Here is a 19,872-nt window from a genome sequence, read left to right on the forward strand (position 1 = left end):
AAGGCAATGCCAAAGAATGTTCAAACTACCGCACAATTGCACTCATCTCACACAGCTAGCAACGTGCTGCTCAGTCCTCCAAGCCAGGCTTCATCAGTACGTGAACAGCGAACTTTCAGATGTTCAAGCTGGATTCAGAAAAGGCAGAGGAACCAGAGATCAAATTGCCAACATCCGCTGGATCATCGAAAAAGCAAGAGAGTTCCAGAAAAACATCTGCTTTATTGATTACGCCAAAGCCTTAGACTGTGTGGATCACAACAAACTGTGGACAATTCTTCAAGAGATGGGAATACCAGACCAGGTGATGTGTCTCCTGCGAAATCTGTGTGCAGGTCAAGAAGCAACAGTTAGAAATGGACATGGAACAACAGACTGGTTCCATGGGAAAGGAGTACGTCAAGTCTGTATATTGTCACCCTGCTTATTTAACTTATATGTAGAGTACATCATGCGAATGCTGGGCTGGATGAAGCACAAGCTGGAATCAAGATTGCTGGGAAAAATATCAATAACCTCGGATATGCAGATGACACTACCCTTATGGCAGAAAGTGAAGAAAAACTAAAGAGCCTCTTGATGAAAGTGAAAGAGGAGAGTGAAAAAGTTGGCTTAAAACTCAACATTCAAAAAACTAAGATCATGGCTTCTGGTCCCATCACTTCATGGCAAATAGATGGGGAAACAATGGAAACAGTGTCAGACTTTACTTTTTTGGGCTCCAAAATCACTGCAGATGGTGACTGCAGCCATGAAATTAAAAGACACTTGCTCCTTGGAAGAAAAGCTATGACCAACCTAGACAGCATATTCAAAAGCAGAGACATTACTTTGCCAACAGAGGTCCATCTAGTCTAAGCTATGGTTTTTCCAGTAGTCCTGTACGGATGAGAGAGTTGGACTGTAAAGAAAGCTGAGCACCGAAGAATTGATGCTTTTGAACTGTGGTGTTGAAGAAGACTCTTGAGAGTCCCTTGGACTGCAAGGAGATCCAACCAGTCCATCCTAAAGGAAATCAGTCCTGAGTGTTCATTGGAAGGACTGATGCTGAAGCTGGAGCTACAATACTTTGGCCACCTGATGCAAAGAACTGACTCAGTGGAAAAGACCCTGATGCTGGGAAACATTGAAGGTGGGAGGAGAAAGGGATGACAGAGGATGAGATGGTTGGATGGCATCACCCATTCAATGGACATGAGTTTGAGTAAGCTCCAGGAGTTGGTGATGGACAGGGAGGCCTGGTGTGCTGCAGTCCATGGGGTCGCAAAGAGTTGGCATGACTGAGTGATTGAACTGAAGTTTTTAAAGCAGACCTCTGTGTGCCCTCAGCCAGGAAAGCTGCTCCACTTCCAACCCTTCTGTCCCAGCACCATCATTTCAACAGAGCCCACACTGGCTAATTACAGGTTGCTGGTGTTCGGATGAACTTGTTCTCACATATATAAACCTGTTGGTAGGAGTATTTAATTCCAGATAACCCGCAGAATGCATCATCCTAGAAGCTGATGAGGTTTTCGAGTGTTGGCTAAGACTGATATACAGATAAATGAAGGAGGAGTGGTGTGAACCCTTCACCTCATAGCCCACTCAGCCTCTTTCTTCTCTGCCCACTTTCCCCTGATCCACTCAGTTTTCCTTCTCCTTCTTAATGACTGCCTGCTCACTGTCTCTTCTGAAAATTGCTCAGTGGTTTGGTATAGGTATATTGCTGATCTGCCTTGTGAACTCCTGCTTCACATAACCCTTTCCTTTTTAAAAGTTATTTTTGGCTGTAGTGGGTCTTTGTTGCTGTGCACAAGCTTCCTCTAGTTGTGGGGTGCGGGCTTCTCACTGTGGTGGGTTTTCTGGTTGTGGAGCGCGGCCATGTGGCCTCAGTAGTTGTGGCGCACAGGTTCAGTTACCCTGAACCATGTGGAATCCTCCCATACCAGAGATCAAACCCGTGTCCCTGCATTGACAGGCGGATTCTTAACCACCAGACCACCAGGGAAGTCCAGCCCTTTCTTTAGAAGGAGAGTATGTATGTTAAAAAGGTTAGTCTGCTTTGATGCATTTGTTCCTTCTGGCTTATAATAGATTTCCTCCCTGTTTCCAAAAGGTAGGTTGTTTCGTTTCCACAATAAATACATATTGATGTGAACTAAGATGTAATTAATTTTCCGTTGGCTCACTCCCACCCTCACCTACCCTCTGTATAGTAGCAGTTCTCAAGATTTAGTGTGGGGAGAATCACCTGGCAAGCTTGGTGAAGTGTGGGTTTCTGAAAAGATTCTGATTCAGTGGGTCAGCCTTGGGTGTCAGGAATCAGAGATAAACATCCCCTGGCCACTCTCAAAGGTGTGGTTGGGGAACCCCACTTAGAGAAGTGTTGCTGTATTATACAGTCCAATGGCTAGATGGTGTGAGCCGCACATGTAATTTAAAATTTCTAGTTGTCACATTAAAAAAAGTAAAAAGAAACAGTTAAAATGTTAATATATATTTTATTTAACCTAGAAAATCTAAACTATCATTTTAACATATAATCAATATAAAATTTATTAGGAAGATAGTTTACATTTTTTTTTGTACTGTCTTCAAAATCTGCTATATATGGGGTGAGAAGTGGGAGAGAGGTTCAAGAGGGAGGGGACATATACCTATGGCCGATTCATGTTGATGTATGGCAGAAACCAACACAATATTGTAAAGCAATTATCCTCCAATTAAAAACAAATTAACTAGCAATTTAGAAAAATCTGGTATATATTTTACACTCAGCTCATCTCAAATTCAAATTCACCACATTTTAAGTGTTTAGTCGTCATACGTGGCTAGTAGCTGTTTGTTTAGATCTGGTCTCAGCCTATGGATAGTGATGCTAAGGTTTGAAATGCCTGGGAACCCTCACCTGGACCCTGGGTGAGCCCCTCATAGACATTTCCCCTTTTAGAGCTAGTTTTGTGGCTGGACCAGCCCTTGTAGTTCTTATTAGGATTGCAAGACATCCTCAGCAACAACCCTTGGGGAGCTTTGAAAAAACGAGGTTTATGACTTACAGGTTCCACAGGGTACATGGCTTGCCCCAGCCACACAGTGAGGTTAGTATTGGTTTGATACATGTCTATGAGCCAATTTAATTTCAATTCAGAACTAATATTTGATCCTGCAGATAACTGGGTGTTTTAGAAAGAAATCATATGCATCTCCTACATCCTAGGAGTCTGGTTCAATCAGCCCGACTAGGATAAAGTGAAATCCACTTCTCTCTCCATCACATGGCTCCTGACCATTTGGCAAGACAGTATTTATGGTCTTCAGCTCAAAAGGCTTTGCTCCCCAAACTAAGCCTCAAAGTGTGAATGTCAGGAAGCAAAAGTTAACAACATCTGGTCATCATGGCAGGCTGTTCCCCCATCCTCCTGTGTCCACACTGTTTTAAACCACTCTGGAATGTTCCAAACATCCTCTCGATAATCCTCTCTTCTTCTTTCCTTCACTGCTCACTTCTCCAAACGAGAGGCAAAGTTCAGTAGAAAACAGCTGGAGGGCTGGGGAGACAGAAGGGGAAAGATGCACAGAAAGGGAAAAAAAGAATAAATCTTGTCCTGCCACCCCTGGGCCTCGAGTCCTAGGAAAAGTCAAGAGAAACAAGGGTGTCCTCCGTTGTCAGAATCAGTGTCCCCTCCTCTGGTGTGAACTGAGGCCAAAGGGCGCCCCCCTGACCCCCACCCCAGGCAGGAAGGAGTAGAAACAGAGGCAAGTCGGGTTACTCAGCAGACTCGAGGCCAGCAGCTGCCCTTGGTTTCAGAGGTGGCCTCTGCTGGGTGTGACCTGCCTGGGGAACCCTCTCAGCAGGTGCACTGATTCTTCTCCCTCGGGGCCGGGGCCATGAGGACTGGAGTGGACTCCAGCGGGAGGCTGCCCGGGGCGCCCTCCCCGTACAAGGGCAGGCTGTGGCGGGCCATCAGCTCCCTAGCCATCAGCACGAAGACCTCGTCGATGTTCTTGGACTCCTTGGCAGATGTCTCCAGAACAGCCAGGAGGCCGTATTTCTCAGCCAGGATGCAGGCATCCTCAAAGAGAACGTGGCGTTTTTCCCACAGGTCACACTTGTTCCCTGGGAGTGAGAGAGAAGCAGATATTCCGGGGAGTAACTTCCTCTGGTTTTTTAAAAGGTGGAATTAAAAAGAACATTTTAGTTCAGCAGATGCCAAAGAAAGATAGGAGACAGAACATCCACCTAACCTAGGAAAGGAAGAAAGTGAAAGTGAAGTCTGTCAGTCCTCTCTGACTCTTTGTGACCCCAGGGACTGTAGCCTACCAGGTTCCTCCGTCCATGGGATTTTCCAGGCAAGAGTACTGGAGGGGGTTGCCATTTCCTTCTCCAGGGGATCTTCCCGACCCAGGAATTGAAACCCGATCTCCTGCATTTCAGGCAGGCGCTTTACCCTCAACCGTTACACTGAGGGAGTAAGAAGAGTTAAGAAGTTAGAGAAACAGAGCAAATGGGAAGCAGAAAAAGATGCAAAGCAGCAGTCTTCAGGGGGAGAGCGGGGCGTCTTATGAACGGTGTTCAGAAATTCGCGATGAGGTAGTACGCCGAGGGTTTAAACGGAGACTGAGGAGCTGGCCTCCCTGTGAACGGCTGGAGCTGAAGGAACACGACAGCTAACGCACAACCGTCTCTTTGACTTTTGTACAGTGGTGACGTGGCCTCGAGGGGCTGGGGTAAACTTTTGGGAGAGAAAGACTCCTTTGTGTGAAGAACCGTGGAGATGGAATGGGAACTGTGGTGGAAGGGCAGGGACACCTCTGTGACGGAATGACACCGCTGACTATCCCAGATTAAGGCGAGGAGGCCACTGACAGAAAACAACAGCAAGACCCCTCGTGTCAGCCCTCGGGGTTGGATGCGTCACAAACCGGAACACCGGGGACACTTTGAGATCATCTCTGGGGGCGTTTCTGGAACCAGTTAAGAAGTGAGGGCAGAGACGGTTGTTACAACAGACACACGAGGGAGTAAATGACCAAGAAACAGTTGTGAGATTCCCAGAAATCCCCCCACATCTTGGCATCTGTTCCCCTCCTCTGCCCCACCTGTTTCTGCAGAGGAGGGAAGGGGGGTGAAGGGCGGGGCCATATGGGCGGGACAAGGAGGGCGGGGTCATAGGGGGCGGGACAGGAGGGTGGGGCCTAAGGGGCGGGGCCAGCAAGGGAGGCGAGGGAGGTGCAGAAGGGAACTGGCCCAGGCAGGGTGGCTTTGCAGGGCAGCTTTCGAGGTTCTTCTGCTCCAAGATATTCCGGGAAGCCTGCGAATTTAAAGGATACAGCCCACCTTCCTGGGGAAACCTCCAGTGAGATTAGAACTGCGTGGTTCCCCTCGGTGAGATGCATGGGATTCGCACCTAAGCTTCATTCCCTGGAAACTGCCGTTGGTGGGGTTTCCTTCCCTGCCTGCTCAGCTCTGTCATTGGCCGGGGGTGCGGGGGGCGCGGGGGGCGGGGGGACCCTCGGAGCCTCTCATTCAGCAGGGCAGGACAGTTTCCCTGGGTTGAGGTCTCAGCACTGTGCTAAGTGCTTTATGTGTTCCTTTATTTAATCCTTTCAATTCAACCATACCTTTGAAGCAGGTGCTAGCTTTATAGATGAGAAAGTCAAAATTCAGAGAAAGGGATGAACCCAAGTTCAGACAGGCAGGACAGAGAGGGAGATTTGAACCCAAATCTGTTTGACTGCAAAGTTCAGGCACTAGAGTGGATGAGACACTGCTTCAACCAGAGCTTCAGGGGACCCTGGGTGACTGTTAGCCTGACCAACTGCTGGAAAGTGTTTGGAAAGGAACTGACCCCATGGAGGCTCTAGTTCAAACCCTGCCTCACCCATCAGTAAGTACCTTGACCCAGTTACTTAGCACCATATTCAATCTCCAGAGGCTTCGATTTCCTCAGCTGGGAAACGAGGATGGTGGTCTCTGCTTCTTTGGATGGTTGTGAGGGTTAAATGAAGGGACTCAGCGGATTCAGAGTGGAGTTTAGTACATGTCACCTGTTATTACCTCTTCTTACCAACCCTCCTTGTTCCCACAGGTCAGGAGAAACTATCATGAAAGGTGTCAGAGACCTCGGCCAGTGTCCTCCCTGGTGCTTCGAAGAAGTGGTTATTGAGGAAGAAATCTAGGCCTTTTGGAGGTGGGTGGGGAAGGATCCGTGTTAATTTGTGTAAACACAGAATAAGTGCCTTTAGAAGTGTCCAATAGATCAGAAGTCAAATCAAAAAAGTTTCTGGTTCCAAAGGGGACCTTTGGCTAAGAAGTAAAAAGAAGAGACATTCTTCCCCAAAGAGACAAGTGGTCCTCTGTGTGGAGGCCACCTGGCCTCACTAATCTCTCTTTCCTGGTTTCAGGCATGTGGGGAAAGACACCATCCCTCTGAAAAAAGGAGGGGACTAAATTTGAGGCACGTTTTCTTTGGCTGGCCGTGGATTAGGGGCTTCTGATCTGACGCAGCAGGAAGGGATGAGCCCTGTTGAGGCTCTTGGAGTGACTTTGATTAAGTTACAAGAAGCAGAATGAGTTACAAAGCAGCATTCTCCTCAAGGCTGTGCATACAACAGGGGCTAGTTGTTGTTGTTCTGTCAGTCAGTCGTGTCAGACTCTCTGCGACCCCATGGACCACAGCACGCCAGGCTCCCCTGTCCTTCACTATCTCCCAGAGTTTACTCAAACTCACATCCATTGAGTCAATGATGCTATCCAACCATCTCATCCTCTGTCGTCCCCTTCTCCTCCTGCCCTCAATCTTTCCCAGCATCAGGGTCTTTTCCAATGAGTTGGCTCTTTGCATCAGGTGGCCAAAGCTAGACTATGACTTAGAGCAGCAAAGACAGGGGAAGAGTGGTTCTAGAATAACAAGTCCTTTCTGGAGTCTGGATGATAATAATAAATGGACTGAGTGTGCCAGCGATGTGTCCATCAGCGGAGGTCCAGGGTGAGCACCTTACCCCAGGTCCACCTGCCCAGAGGCTGGCCAGCAACCTGGGCCTGGCTTTGATGTGAAAAGAAAGAATGGGACAATGGGGTTTCCTTTCTGAGGAATGTGAGCTAGAGGGTATGAGAGAATGAGGGATTTTGTGGCAGGAGCAGGCTGGGGATGATGCCTGGAGGAACCCAAGAGGGAGGGCTCAGGGTGAGAGAGAGTGGCCAGCCCACACCCCACCCCACATGTAAGAAGCAGCTCTGAGAGAGGAGATAGATGCACAATAGTGGAGGAAGCTTGCCAGGTGGCTCAGTGGTAAAGAATCCCCCTGCCAAGACAGAAGACATGGGTTCGATCCCTGGGTCAGGAAGATCCCTTGGAGTAGGAAATGGCAACACGCTCCAGTATTCTTGCCTGAAGAATTCCATGGACAGAGGAGCCTGGTGGCCTACAGTCCATGGGGTTGCAAAGAGCACAGACAGTGGAGGAGCCTGGTTCATCGATCCCAGCCTGAGAGGACGGTGGCCTGGCTCCATTGTGGCTCCTCCTCTCGGTGAGTTTGGTTGCTGACTTTTCCTAGGTCCCAGGGACTTGTACCCTCACCATAAGCCCCCCCTCAATTATTTAAGGGACATTGATGAGTGTGTTCCCTCAAACATACTTCTAGAAGGAAATCCCACCCTTTATGACACACTTACTATGTGCCAGGCACTGTCAAGCAATGCATACACTTTTTCTCACTAAATCTTTACAACCCCAGTGAATATTGATCAAATGTTATAGATGAGGAAGCTAAGGTTCAGAGGGTAACTTAGCACAGAGCTAGGATATGCTTATCAATGGGTAGCTCTTTCTTAGTCCCACAGCAGCTGTCTAGACCTTTGCTCTGCAGACTTTAATTTGCACAAGAATCTCTCTAGGATCAATTCATCCAGTAGATCTGGGGTAAGGCCTGAGATGGGGCATTTGTAACAAACCCCAAAGTGATGCGGATGCTATAGATTTTTAGGGAAGTGGAAATACACTCTGTGATATCTTCATGATGAATACTTGTTATCATATACTTATCCAAATCCATAGAAAGCACAACACCAAGAATGATTCATAATTTAAACTATGGACTTTAGATGATTATGATGTGTCCATGTAGGGTCATTCTTTGTAACAAATGTACCACATTGTTAGGGGACATTGACATGGGAGGGGCTATGCATGTGTGGGGACTTCCCTGGTAGCTCAGCTGGTAAAGAATCCTCCTGCAATGCAGGAGACCCTGGTTCAATTCCTGGGTCGAGAAGATCCCCAGGAGAAGGAATAGGCTACCCATTCCAGTATTCATGGGGCTTCCTGGTGGCTCTGATGGTAAAGAATCTGCCTGCACTGCAGGAGACCTGGGTTCAATCCCTGGGTTGGGAAGATCCCCTGGAGGAGAGCATGGGAACCCACTCCAATATTCTTACCTGGAGAATCCCCATGGACAGAGGAGCCTGGCGGACTACAGTCTGTGGGGTCACAAAGAATCAAGAGTCGGACATGACTGAGTGACTAGCACAGCACATGCATGCGTGGGTACAGGGGACATATGGGAAATCTCTGTATCTTCCTCTCAGTTTTGCTAAGAACTTTAAACTGTTCTGAAAAAATAAGTCTTAATACAACAAACAAAAACCCGGTGATGCTGCTGCTGCTGCTGGTCTGCAGGCCACACTTTGAGTAGTGAAAACTAAACCAGGTTGCCAAAATGAACGAGCCACCTGGTAGACAGTAGTGTCCTCAGGAGGGGTGGTGCGCTGCTTGCAAAGCTAATGCTGTAGGGAACTGACAGTATATTGTGCTCCATCACGTCCGACTTGTTGCAACCCCATGGGCTGTAGCCCACCAGGCTCCCCTGTCCATGGGATTTCCCAGGCAAAAATACTGGAGTGGGTTGCCATTTCCTACACCAGGGGATCTTCTTGACTTAGGGATTGAACTCACTGTCTTGCGTCTCCTGCATTGGTAGGCAGATTCTTCACCACTGCACCGCCTGGGAAGTTACCCATTTGCAAATATACAATGGGACTGCACCTATTCCAAGCTGCGAGTTCACTTAGTGTAGTTGAAGTTGATGTTAATTTTGATGTGAACTTGTTTTTAAGATTTGTTTAGGATCTTCGCAAGTGTGAGAAGTCATTCAAGAGTGTTGTCAGTCATAGTCATCTGAGTGGCTCAAGGGATTAAGAGCCATCTGAAGCTATGAAACTCACACTACAGAGTATTTGCTGTGTAGTCTGCAAATATGTGTGTTGAATCAGCCAGGGTGCACCTTCATCTATATGTCTCGGGTTTTTGCAATGAGAAACTCTAGGGTGGGGTCTTGGAGTCTATATTCTTTTTTTTTTTTTTTAGGCCTCGCAGTGCAACACGTGCCATCTAGTTCCCCACCCAGGGATTCAATGAGTGTGCCCTGCATTAAGAGTGCAGAGTCTCAACCGCTGGACTGCCAAGGAATCTGTATTCTTAACAAATTCACGCCACCCCCACTATCATGCTCAAGCGAACCTGATTGGAATTTCTGGCCCAGATGTTTTCTGAGGTCCTAGCCTCCACGTGTGCTGTTATGACTTCCTGTTCCACTGTCATTGGAAACCCGGAAAAAGCTGAGCATGCGGCGTAAAGGAAAGAGAAATGCCTTGAAATCCACATACCAATCAGCATGATGACCAAGTTCGCTGCTCCATATTTCTCTATCTCGTGAATCCAGTGAGGAACAGACTCGAACGTGGACCGCCGGGTGAGGTCGTAGGCGATGATGGCCGCGTGGGCGCTGCGGTAGTAGCTCTGGGTGATGGTCCGGAAACGTTCCTGGCCGGCGGTGTCCCACACCTGCATCTGCAGAAGGTCGGGCAAGGGGGTCTGCATGAGGAGTTCCCGTGTCTGATGCTCACCTAAGTTGTTTCCTGTGTCTCACTTCTAGAGATCCAGACTCACGAGGTCTGGGGTGGGGCCCAAGAGTCTGCTTTTTTCAGAGGCTCCCCAGTGTCATCTGGATGTGCTTTCAGGTTGGGAGTCATCACCTAAGGGACCCTTCAGCCTGAGAGGTGGATCCAGGGTACTAGGATGTGGTGTTCTTTGCCTTTCCAGCACACTCATTTCCTTGTCTAGATTTTGGATTTGTTTTTTGACCCCGGTAAAGGTGAGGGCACTGGCTAAACTGCTTTGATTTTGAAGGACCACTCAGTCTATGGTTTAGAAGTTCTATGTTTAGAAGTGTGCCCATAATTATTGTTTAGTCGTGTACAACTCTGTGACCCCATGGACTGTAGCCCGACAGCTCCTCTTGTCTATGGGATTTCCCAGGCAAGAATACTGGAGTGGGTTGCCATTTCCTCCTCTAGAGAATCTTCCTTACCCAAGAATCAAACCCAGGTTTCTTGCATCTCCTGCATTGGCAGGCAGATTCTTTACCACTGAGCCACCAGGGAAGCCCTTGTCCTCATAATACTACCTTCCAAATGAACAACCCAGGCAGTGGTACAAATTTATATTCCCTCCAAAAGTGTTTGAAGGTACTTATTTTTTCTTTTAGGTTTAAAAAATTTTTTTTAATTTTATTTATTTATTTATTTTTGGCCACGTTGGGTCTTCACTGCTGCACAGGTTTCCTCTAGTTGTGATGAGTGGGGGTTATGCTCTAGTTGCCGTGTGTGGGTTTCTCCTTGAGGTGGCTTCTCTTGTTCCAAAGCACGGGCTCTAGGGCACTTGGGCTTCGATAGTTGTGGTTTCCGGGCTCTAGAGCACAGGCTCAATAATTGTGGCACACAGGCTTTGTTGCTCTGGGGCATATGGGATCCTCCGAGACCAGGGATCAAACCCATGTCTCCTGCATTGGCAGGCAGATTCCCACTGTGCCACCAGGGGAGCCCCAGTACCTGTTTTTTTTTTTCATACTCTCACATTATTTATAAAGTTTATTTTTTAAAGAAAGTTTTCAAAGATACACACAACTAGAGAGAATAAAACATTGAACCCTCACATAACCATATAATTATCAAGATTTTCCCACTCTTGCTTCATGGAGTCCTTTCTGTTGATTTATTTGAAATATTATTTTGAAGAGAATCCCAGACTTTGTGTCATTTCATGCCTATTTACTGGAGAAGGCAATGGCACCCCACTCCAGTACTCTTGCCTGGAAAATCCCATGGACGGAGGAGCCTGGTAGGCTGCAGTCCATGGGGTTGCTGACGGTCGGACACGACTGAGCGACTTCACTTTCACTTTTCACTTTCATGCATTGGAGAAGGAAATGGCAACCCACTCCAGTGTTCTTGCCTGGAGAATCCCAGGGATGGCGGAGCCTGGTGGGCTGCCGTCTATGGGATCACACAGAGTCGGACACGACTGAAGCGATTTAGCAATGCCTACTTACATACTTCCTTAATAAATGGACATTGTCTTTCATAACCATAACACCATTATCACTGCTAATAAACTGTTCAATAACTCCTTAGTATGATCTAATATTCAGACCAGATTAAATTTTCCTAAATGGTTCCAAAATATCTTTCTACTATTGTGTTTAATAAGGATCCCAAGCAAAACCCATTTATTACATCATCACCAACACTTTTTGATCCTTTTTTTTTTTCTTTTTGATCCTTTTTAATCAAATGGGTAAAAGGTATCTCAGTGTTAATTTCGTTGCTTTAATTATAAGACACAGTGGGTACCTTTACTTCTTTGCATAAATGTATGAGCCAGTTTGCATAAAAATTATGAAGTAGTAGTTTTGTCATATCTGTGAATTGCCCACTTATTGTGTTTAGTTGTTGGTCTTTTCTTTGATATTTATCAGAGCTTTGCTTCGTGGCATGCAGGATCCTAGTTCCATGACCAGGGACTGAGCCCATGCCCCCTACAGGGGAAGCATGGAGTCCTAACCACTGGACTGCCAGGGAATTCCCTTATCAGAGTTCTTTTCATGTCAAAGAAATTAGCCTTCTGTGAGTTCCATATTTGCAAATGTTTCTTTCTGGTTTGTCATTCAGCTTTTGACTTTGTTCATGGTATTTTTGAGTGTGTAGAAGTTTGACCTTTATATGATTATATAGAAGAATATAAATTTGACCTTTAGATATAAGCGTTAGATGGAGCAATATTTTCCTTTATGGCTTGTGGGCTCTTGTCTTAATTTTAAGCCTGATTTTCCCCTTCCTCAGTGAGAAAAGTAAATACTCCCATGTGTTTTTTTTCCTGGTATTTTTATGATTTCATATTTTATATTTACATCTTTTATTCCTCAGGCCTGTGTTTCTGAGTCAGAGTCTGTGGGTAAAAGAGGCGGTCCCACCCCTGCGCCCCTCTGACCTTCACTTTCTTGCCGTCAATCTCCAGGGCACGCACAGTGAAGTCGACCCCGATCGTGTTCTGCTGTGCCTCCATGTAGACCCCGGACTTGAAATGCTGCACAACACACGTCTTGCCCACATTGGAATCCCCGATGAGGATAATCTTGAACAAATAGTCAAAGTTCTCATCCACTGTCCTGGCTGAGCTGGAGAATTGCATGGCTCTTGCCACCTAGGATCAAGGAAGAAAAGAAGGAATTTAGCCTATCTTTAGTGAACAGCTACTGGCGGCCACGAACTATTCTTGGCACTCAGGATTCAGGACGGCACAAGACAGAGGAAGGTCACTGCTTTCCTGGCACAGACATCCTTGTGGGAGGAGAAGGACATTAACTACTGGTCAGGTAAGAGGGAGCTGCCCCCACAAACCCCACCTGTCCTAGGTGAGTTGATAGTACTTTAGGAGTGGCCTTGGAATGAAGGGGTTCTACGGTCTGGGCCCACTCTCAGATGGTAGCATTGACTGGACTTCGCTGGTGGTCCGGTGGTTAAGACTCCGCGCTTTCAGTGCTTCCACTGCAGGGGGCGAGGGTTTGATCCCTGGTCTGGGAACTAAGATCCCACACACCTTGTGGCCTGGCTCGGCAGGTGTGTTTTACCTGCCACTTATCAGGTGGACTGACCGGTTCCTAAAGGAAATCGACTCTGAATATTCATTGGAAAGACCGATGCTGAAGCTCCAATACTTTGGCCACCTGATATGAAGAGCCGACTCACTGGAAAAGACCCTGATGCTGGGAAAGATTGAGGGCAGGAGAAGGGGGTGACAGGATGAAATGGCTGGATGGCATCACTGACTCAATGGACATGAATTTGAGCAAACTCTGGGAGATAGTGAAGGACACTGCAGACCCATGCTGCAGTCCATGGGGTCGCAAAGAGTTGGACACGACTGAGCAACTGAACAGCATCAGTTTCGGAAGGCGGGCCTGGCTCTCAGCCTGTCTCCATGTCACACGGGAGGAAGACAAATTACTGGAAGTCTGAATGTCCAGGCAACCAGCAACAAACGCCAAGGATGCTTGACAGAGAAGTCAGTTTCAGAAAGGCTTTTCTTGTCTGGGAAACTATGATTTTGAGACTACTCAAAATGAAAAGTGTGGGGAATTCCCTGGTGGTCCAGTGGTCAGGACTTTGCACTTTCACTGCCCAGGCCTTGGGTTCCATCCTTGTTCTGGGAACCAGAATCCCACAGGCTGTGCAGCGTAGCCAAACAAAACAAAAGAAACAAACAAATGAAAAGCCCAGTGGTTCGAATGTTTGTGCTGTATTCTGCCACAGGCTGGAAAAAAAGTTTCTTATGACAGTGTCTCCCTAACTGACTATCAGAATTTCCTGGGAAGGTAATTAAATAATTAAATATACAGGGACCTCCCTGTGGCTCAGTGGTAAAGAATCTGCCTGCCAATGCAGGAGACACAGGTTTGATCCCTGGTCCTGGAGGATCCCACATACCTCGAGCAACTAAGCTCACGTGCTGTAACTACTGAAGCCCGTGTGTCTGGAGCCTGTACTCTGCAACAGGAGAAACCACCGCAAGGAAAACCCCGAGCATTGCAGCTAGAGAATAGCCCCTGCTTACTGCAACTAAAGAAGGCCTGCATGCAGTAACGAAGATCCAGCACAGCCAAAAATAAATAAATAATAAAAGAATTTTAAAAATATATGTATATAAGATCCGTCTAGTCAAGGCTATGGTTTTTCCAGTGGTCCTGTATGGATGTGAGAGTTGGACTGTGAAGAAAGCTGAGCACCGAAGAATTGATGCTTTTGAATTGTGGTGTTGGAGAAGACTCTTGAGAGTCCCTTGGACTGCAAGGAGATCCAACCAGTCCATTCTGAAGGAGATCAACCCTGGGATTTCTTTGGAAGGAATGATGCTAAAGCTGAAACTCCAGTACTTTGGCCACCTCATGCAAAGAGTTGACTCATTGGAAAAGACTCTGATGCTGGGAGGGATTGGGGGCAGGAGGAGAAGGGGAGGGCAGAGGATGAGATGGCTGGATGGCATCGCTGACTCGATGGACGTGAGTTTGAGTGAACTCCGGGAGTTGGTGATGGACAGGGAGGCCTGGTGTGCTGCGATTCATGGGGTCGCAAAGAGTTGGACATGACTGAGCGACTGAACTGAACTGAACTGATATATACATATATATTCCGGAGCCCATCTCAGATCTGCTAAATAGATGTAAAAACATGCACACACACTCCCAGGTGATTTTGATAAGCAGCCAGGTTTGGGAAGCATCAACCAGTACGGTCAACCACCTGAAACTTTATTCTTGCCCTCAGCATCTCTGCTTAAACATCCATCCACACTTCAATATCTCAGATCACAAGGAGCTCACTACCTTCTGACAAAAATCAATTTTGTGTGCACAGCTCTTATGTAGGGTTGAAATCTATGTCCTTGAGGTTTCTAACTGTGGACCCTCACGCTACGCCAGGATTCTTACTCCACATGACAGCCCAGCAGACATTTGGAGCAGCAAGCAGGTCCCCTTGAAGCAGATATCCCAGACCCTTTGACTGTTCTTCAGTTGTGTTGCGTCTCCTCATCAAATGTCTCATAAGAATACATGAAAGCTTATCCGTTTGATAACTAAATTTGATGTGCTGCCAATTGTCCCTGTCTATGACACCCTTCCTCATTTCTCCCTGGAGAATTCTTGCCTGGAGAATCCCAGGGATGGGGGAACCTGGTGGGCTGCCGTCTATGGGGTTACACAGAGTCGGACACGACTGAAGCGACTTAGCAGCAGCAGCAGCATGACATCCTTCCTCATTTCTCCCAGTTTTATTTTCTGGTCTTCTCAAAAGTCATAGAACATGACAAGTCTGTATCATCACACAAATTAAAATCTATACTTAAAAACCCTAAGCTTTAAATGAATGAAGGAGGTTCCCTGAAGCTACTGTGGCTGCCTGATCCAGCAAAAAAGAGAAACAGCCAAACCACTTTTTCCCCCTCTGGCTTTTCAAATAAAGAAAGCCATTCTACTTCCGGTGTCTAACCACTGTCATGTGAGCTGAAATCTGACTTCTCCCCTGACCTCGGCCGCCTCCCCCAGTAAGTCCTCAGGCTTTCCGCACAAGCCCCCTTCACACGCCCTGCAAGGAGAGAAGAGCCACGTCCACCCCCTGCAAAACCCTCCACCCCGCAACGTCCACCTGTTGCTCACCTGTTGCTCACGTCTGCCAGCAGGTGTTTGCTCTTTCTCCTGCTTTTCCTTTTGGCCCTCCGTGCCCCTTCTTCCTCCTGCCTCGAGGTGCGGTGGGAACTGTAGTTCTGTTCCCCAGGTGTCAGGTTTAGTGGCTTGAGAAACCGAAAGGAAAGTGTAAACCTTCCCTCCGTCTCCCCCTCCCCCGCCATCCGGAGGAGCTGCCACTGGGTACAAAGCGCGGGGTGAGGTCCTGGCCACACCCGCCACGCTAAGTCAACTTTCCTCTGAGCGTGGAGCATCCCATGTCATCCATCACAGCCTGAACGAAAAGGACTAGCCAGCTGTATCAGCCAACACCTACTGAGCCGCCCTGTTTCTTTTTCCTGCTCGCCTTCTCTTGGGCGGCCCCAGCCCCCATTTTTCCTGGTGTCCCCTGTTTGCCTGGGGTGGGGCTGGCTAGTTGAAGGACAACAAGTTAAAGGGGACTACAGACCTGGGTTTTGAGTCATTTAATTGTTTTGTGGGCTTGAATAACCTTTGCTGAGGCGTCACTGAGCGAAAGGAGGTGATCCAAAGAGAAGACTGAAAAACTAAATTGGGAAGATCCCCTGGAGAAGGAGATGGCAACCCACTTGGAAAATCCCATGGACAGAGGAGCCAGGCTAGCTACAGTCCATAGGTTGAAAGAGTCAGACACGACTTAGCGCTATCTTTTATTTCTTTCAAAGCTGAAAAAAAAAGTTTCCTCCCCCCCTCAAAATCTACCCCAAAACAAAGGTTAATTTCTAAGAAGACCTGGCATCTGTCAGTCCCCGATGGTGGCCATGGAAGCATCGAGCTGAACTGAATTTTCCTTTTTGACTTTCCCCTCACAGAGTCTGGAAGAGTCTCTGCTTCTCCTAGCCTGGGGACTAGCTCGTCTCCACTACGTAGAATGTGCCGAGTAGGCAGTTAAGCCACAAGCACCACATGCAAAACAAAACATCTGGATTGATAAAACACGAAGCTGGTATAGTGTTTTCAAACTGTGGGCTGAGACTCATTATGAGTCATGAAGTCAACTTCCGTGGGTCGTAACCAGCATTTTTACAGAAGACAGGAAGAAAGCAATTCAGAATGCATTCCTGTTTTCATGAACTGTTTGTGTCAGTTGCGAACAGGGAGGTGTGTGCTGGGGGTGATGTAAGATGCGCTTCTTACTGCGTGTAGAGGCCTGGCACCGAAAGAGAGGACAGTTGATGCACTACACAGCATTTCTTTAGAAAAACTGTAAATTATGATTTATCTTATCCGAAGTTCCATTTACACATCACTTGCAGGAACCTCTCTTTTTTTAAATTTAAACAAAAATTTTTGATTAGCGTATAATTGCTTTACAAACTTGTGTTAGTTTCTGCTGTACAGCAACAACGTGAATCAGTTATATGTATTCTTATATCCCCAGGAGGGCTACCCAGGTAGCACAGTGGTAAAGAATCTGCCTGCCAATGCAGGAGACACAGCAGACTCGGATTTGATCCCTGGGTTGGGAAGATCCCCTGGAGGAGGAAATGGCAACACACTCCAGTATTCTTGCCTGAAAAAATCCCATGGACAGAGGAGCCTAGAAGGCTATGGTCCGTGGGGTCACAAAGAGTCAGACACGACTGAGCCAGTGAGCACACACGTATCCCCAGGAACCTCTCAGGGAGGATAAACCCAATGTTGGCAGGTAGAGCAAGAAAACAAACAACAACAAAAAACACTGCCAAATACTGCTGCTGCAGATCGTGTTTTGAAAGCCATGGTCATGTATATGGGGCTTGAAAATGAAGTATAAGTCAAGATCCATGGCAAACGTATGGGTAGGGGCAGGAAATAGAACCCATGAGACGTGTCAATGAGGTTAGGTGTACAAATGTTTTCTTCTTCTCATATTGATTACTGATAAGGGAAAACAGCAACAACCAAAACCAGCTGACTCAGACTTCCCACTTGGGAAGGTGTCTAGAAGTAGAAATCAAATGGTAAAATGCCTAGATGGTTATGGACATAAGGAGAAATGCTGCTTTTCCCTACCCCAACCCTGTTCACCAATGTTGACTATAAGTGCAAAGAGCTGAGCTTGGGCTATGGGGGAGATGCATTCTTGACATGTGTGGTGGTGATACAGTTTACATACTTATTTTATACACACACACATATATATGTATGCGTGGTAAGTCACTTCAGTTGTGTCCAACTCTTTTGTGATCCTTTGGAATGTAGTCCAACAGAATCCTCTGTCCATGAGGATTCTCCGGGCCAGAATACTGGTGTGGGAGACTTCCCTGGTGGTCCAGTGGTTAAGACTCCATGCTCCCAATGCAGGGGATCCAGGTTTGATCCCTGGTCAGGGAACTAGATCCCACATGCCACAACTAAGACCTGGTACAGCCAAATAAATAAATACGTTTTAAAAAAGGGTTTCCAGATCTATTAAAAAAAAAAAAAGAATACTGGAGTGGGTTGCCGTGCCCTCTTACAGGGAACCTTCCCAACCCACGGATCAAACCCACATCTCTTGCATCTCCTGCATTGGCAGGTGGGTTCTTTACCACTAGCGCCACCTTAAGCCACATATATGTGTATACACACACATATATTTCACAATGTATACATTTTACCATTTTAACTATTTTTAAGTGTGTTGTCCAATGGTATTAAATATAGTCACATTGTTGTGCAGCCATTACCACCATCCATCTCCAGAACGTTTTCATATCTCCAACTGAAACTATATCCATTAACAACTCCTTACGCCCTCCCCCCCAGCCCTTGGTAACCACTATTCTACTTTCTGTCTCACTGGATGTGATTATCCTAGGTACTTCACACAAGTGGAATCACACAGTATCTGTCCTTTTGTATGTGGCTTATTTCACTTAGCATAATGTTCCCAGGGCTCATCCACGTTGTAACATGTGTCACAGTTTCTTTCCTTTTCAAGGTTGAATAATCATCCAAAATTTGTTTTTTACAGTAAATGTGAAACATCTGATGGATTTATTGTTGCTCACCATGGTATCACATGGTATCATAGAGCCACACCCTCTGGGGACTGTGGAGCAAACTACCTCTAGCATTGTGTAAGTTCAGTTAAGTTCAGTTCAGTCTCTCAGTCATGTCTGACTCTTTGTGATCCCATGAATTGCAGCATGCCAGGCCTCCCTGTCCATCACCACCTCCCGGAATTCACTCAAATTCATGTCCATCGAGTCGGTGATAACATCCAGCCATCTCATCCTCTGTTGTTCCCTTTTCCTCCTGCCCCCAGTCCCTCCCAGCATCAGAGTCTTTTCCAATGAGTCAACTCTTCGCATGAAGTGGCCAAAGTATTGTGTAAGGCAGTTACAAATGAAAAATAAGAGACAATTCTCCTTGTGGAAAATAAGGAAAGAGGACCTCCTCCTTTTTCTTTCAAAATTTCATTCTTTGTCCTTTTCAAATATATGTGAAAATGAAAGTCACTCAGTCCTGTCTGACTCTTTGCAGCCCCATGGACTGTAGCCTTCCAGCCTCCTCTGTCCATGGAATTCTCCAGGCCAGAATACTGGAGTGGGTTGCTGTTCCCTTCTCCAGGGGATCTTCCCAACCCAGCGATTGAACCCAGGTCAGTCAAATGTATGTACATCTGTATAATGGCTAAACAATCTCTGCCAGCCTCACAACTCTGGAAAGTTTCCTCCAGGACCTGGCAGCCATCTTTTGAAATACAAATATCCAGGAAGATATCACCCCCAACTCCCAGTTCTTATGGGAGGAACTAAGTTCCTAAGTTTTCCATGGGAGCCTTGCTCCAGTTTGCAAAACCATATCCTGTCCTAAAGGTGCGACAAATTTGTTTCTTCTCTGGATAGACCAGTACAGATGGTCTTCCCAATGACTGTGATGAAGCTGGAAGAACCATGTGTGACATAAGGTCCTGTTGAGTCCTCTTGAAACCATGTAACTCAGATTGTGACTTGAACCCATGGTTTTTTAACTCAAAAAACTAAAATCATGGCATCCAGTCCTATCACTTCATGGAAAATAGATGGGGGGAAAGTGGAGACAGTGGAAGATTTTATTTTCTTGGGTTCCAAAATCACTGTGGATGGTGACTGCAGTCATGAAGCTAAAAGATGCTTGCTCCCTGAAAGAAAAGTTATGACAAGCCTAAACAGTGTATTAAAAAGCAGAGACATCACTTTGCTGACAAAGGTCCGTCTAGTCAAAGTTATGGTTTTTCTAGAAGTCATGTATGAATGTAAGAGTTAGACCATAAAGAAGGCTGAATGATGAAGAATCGATGCTTTTGAATTGTGAGTCCCTTGGACAGCAAGCAGTCATGTACGGATG

The 19,872-nt window shown here is 46.7% G+C and overlaps 1 protein-coding gene across 1 annotated transcript; it reads right to left on the reverse strand.

The window, feature by feature from the left end:
- Positions 1-2,463: 2,463 nt before the first annotated feature.
- RAB19 (RAB19, member RAS oncogene family) lies at positions 2,464-16,108 on the reverse strand. The gene is made up of 4 exons (XM_027538840.1): positions 15,532-16,108; positions 12,309-12,521; positions 9,647-9,830; positions 2,464-4,099 (listed from the first exon to the last, which is right to left on the reverse strand). Exons 2-4 carry the CDS (start codon positions 12,507-12,509, stop codon positions 3,831-3,833), a joined length of 654 nt encoding a protein of 217 aa, XP_027394641.1. The 5' UTR covers positions 12,510-12,521; positions 15,532-16,108; the 3' UTR covers positions 2,464-3,830.
- Between the last annotated feature and the right edge of the window lie 3,764 nt (positions 16,109-19,872).

This window comes from Bos indicus x Bos taurus, chromosome 4 (assembly GCF_003369695.1).
Source record: "Bos indicus x Bos taurus breed Angus x Brahman F1 hybrid chromosome 4, Bos_hybrid_MaternalHap_v2.0, whole genome shotgun sequence".
In the NCBI taxonomy this organism is placed as follows: Eukaryota; Metazoa; Chordata; class Mammalia; order Artiodactyla; family Bovidae; genus Bos; species Bos indicus x Bos taurus.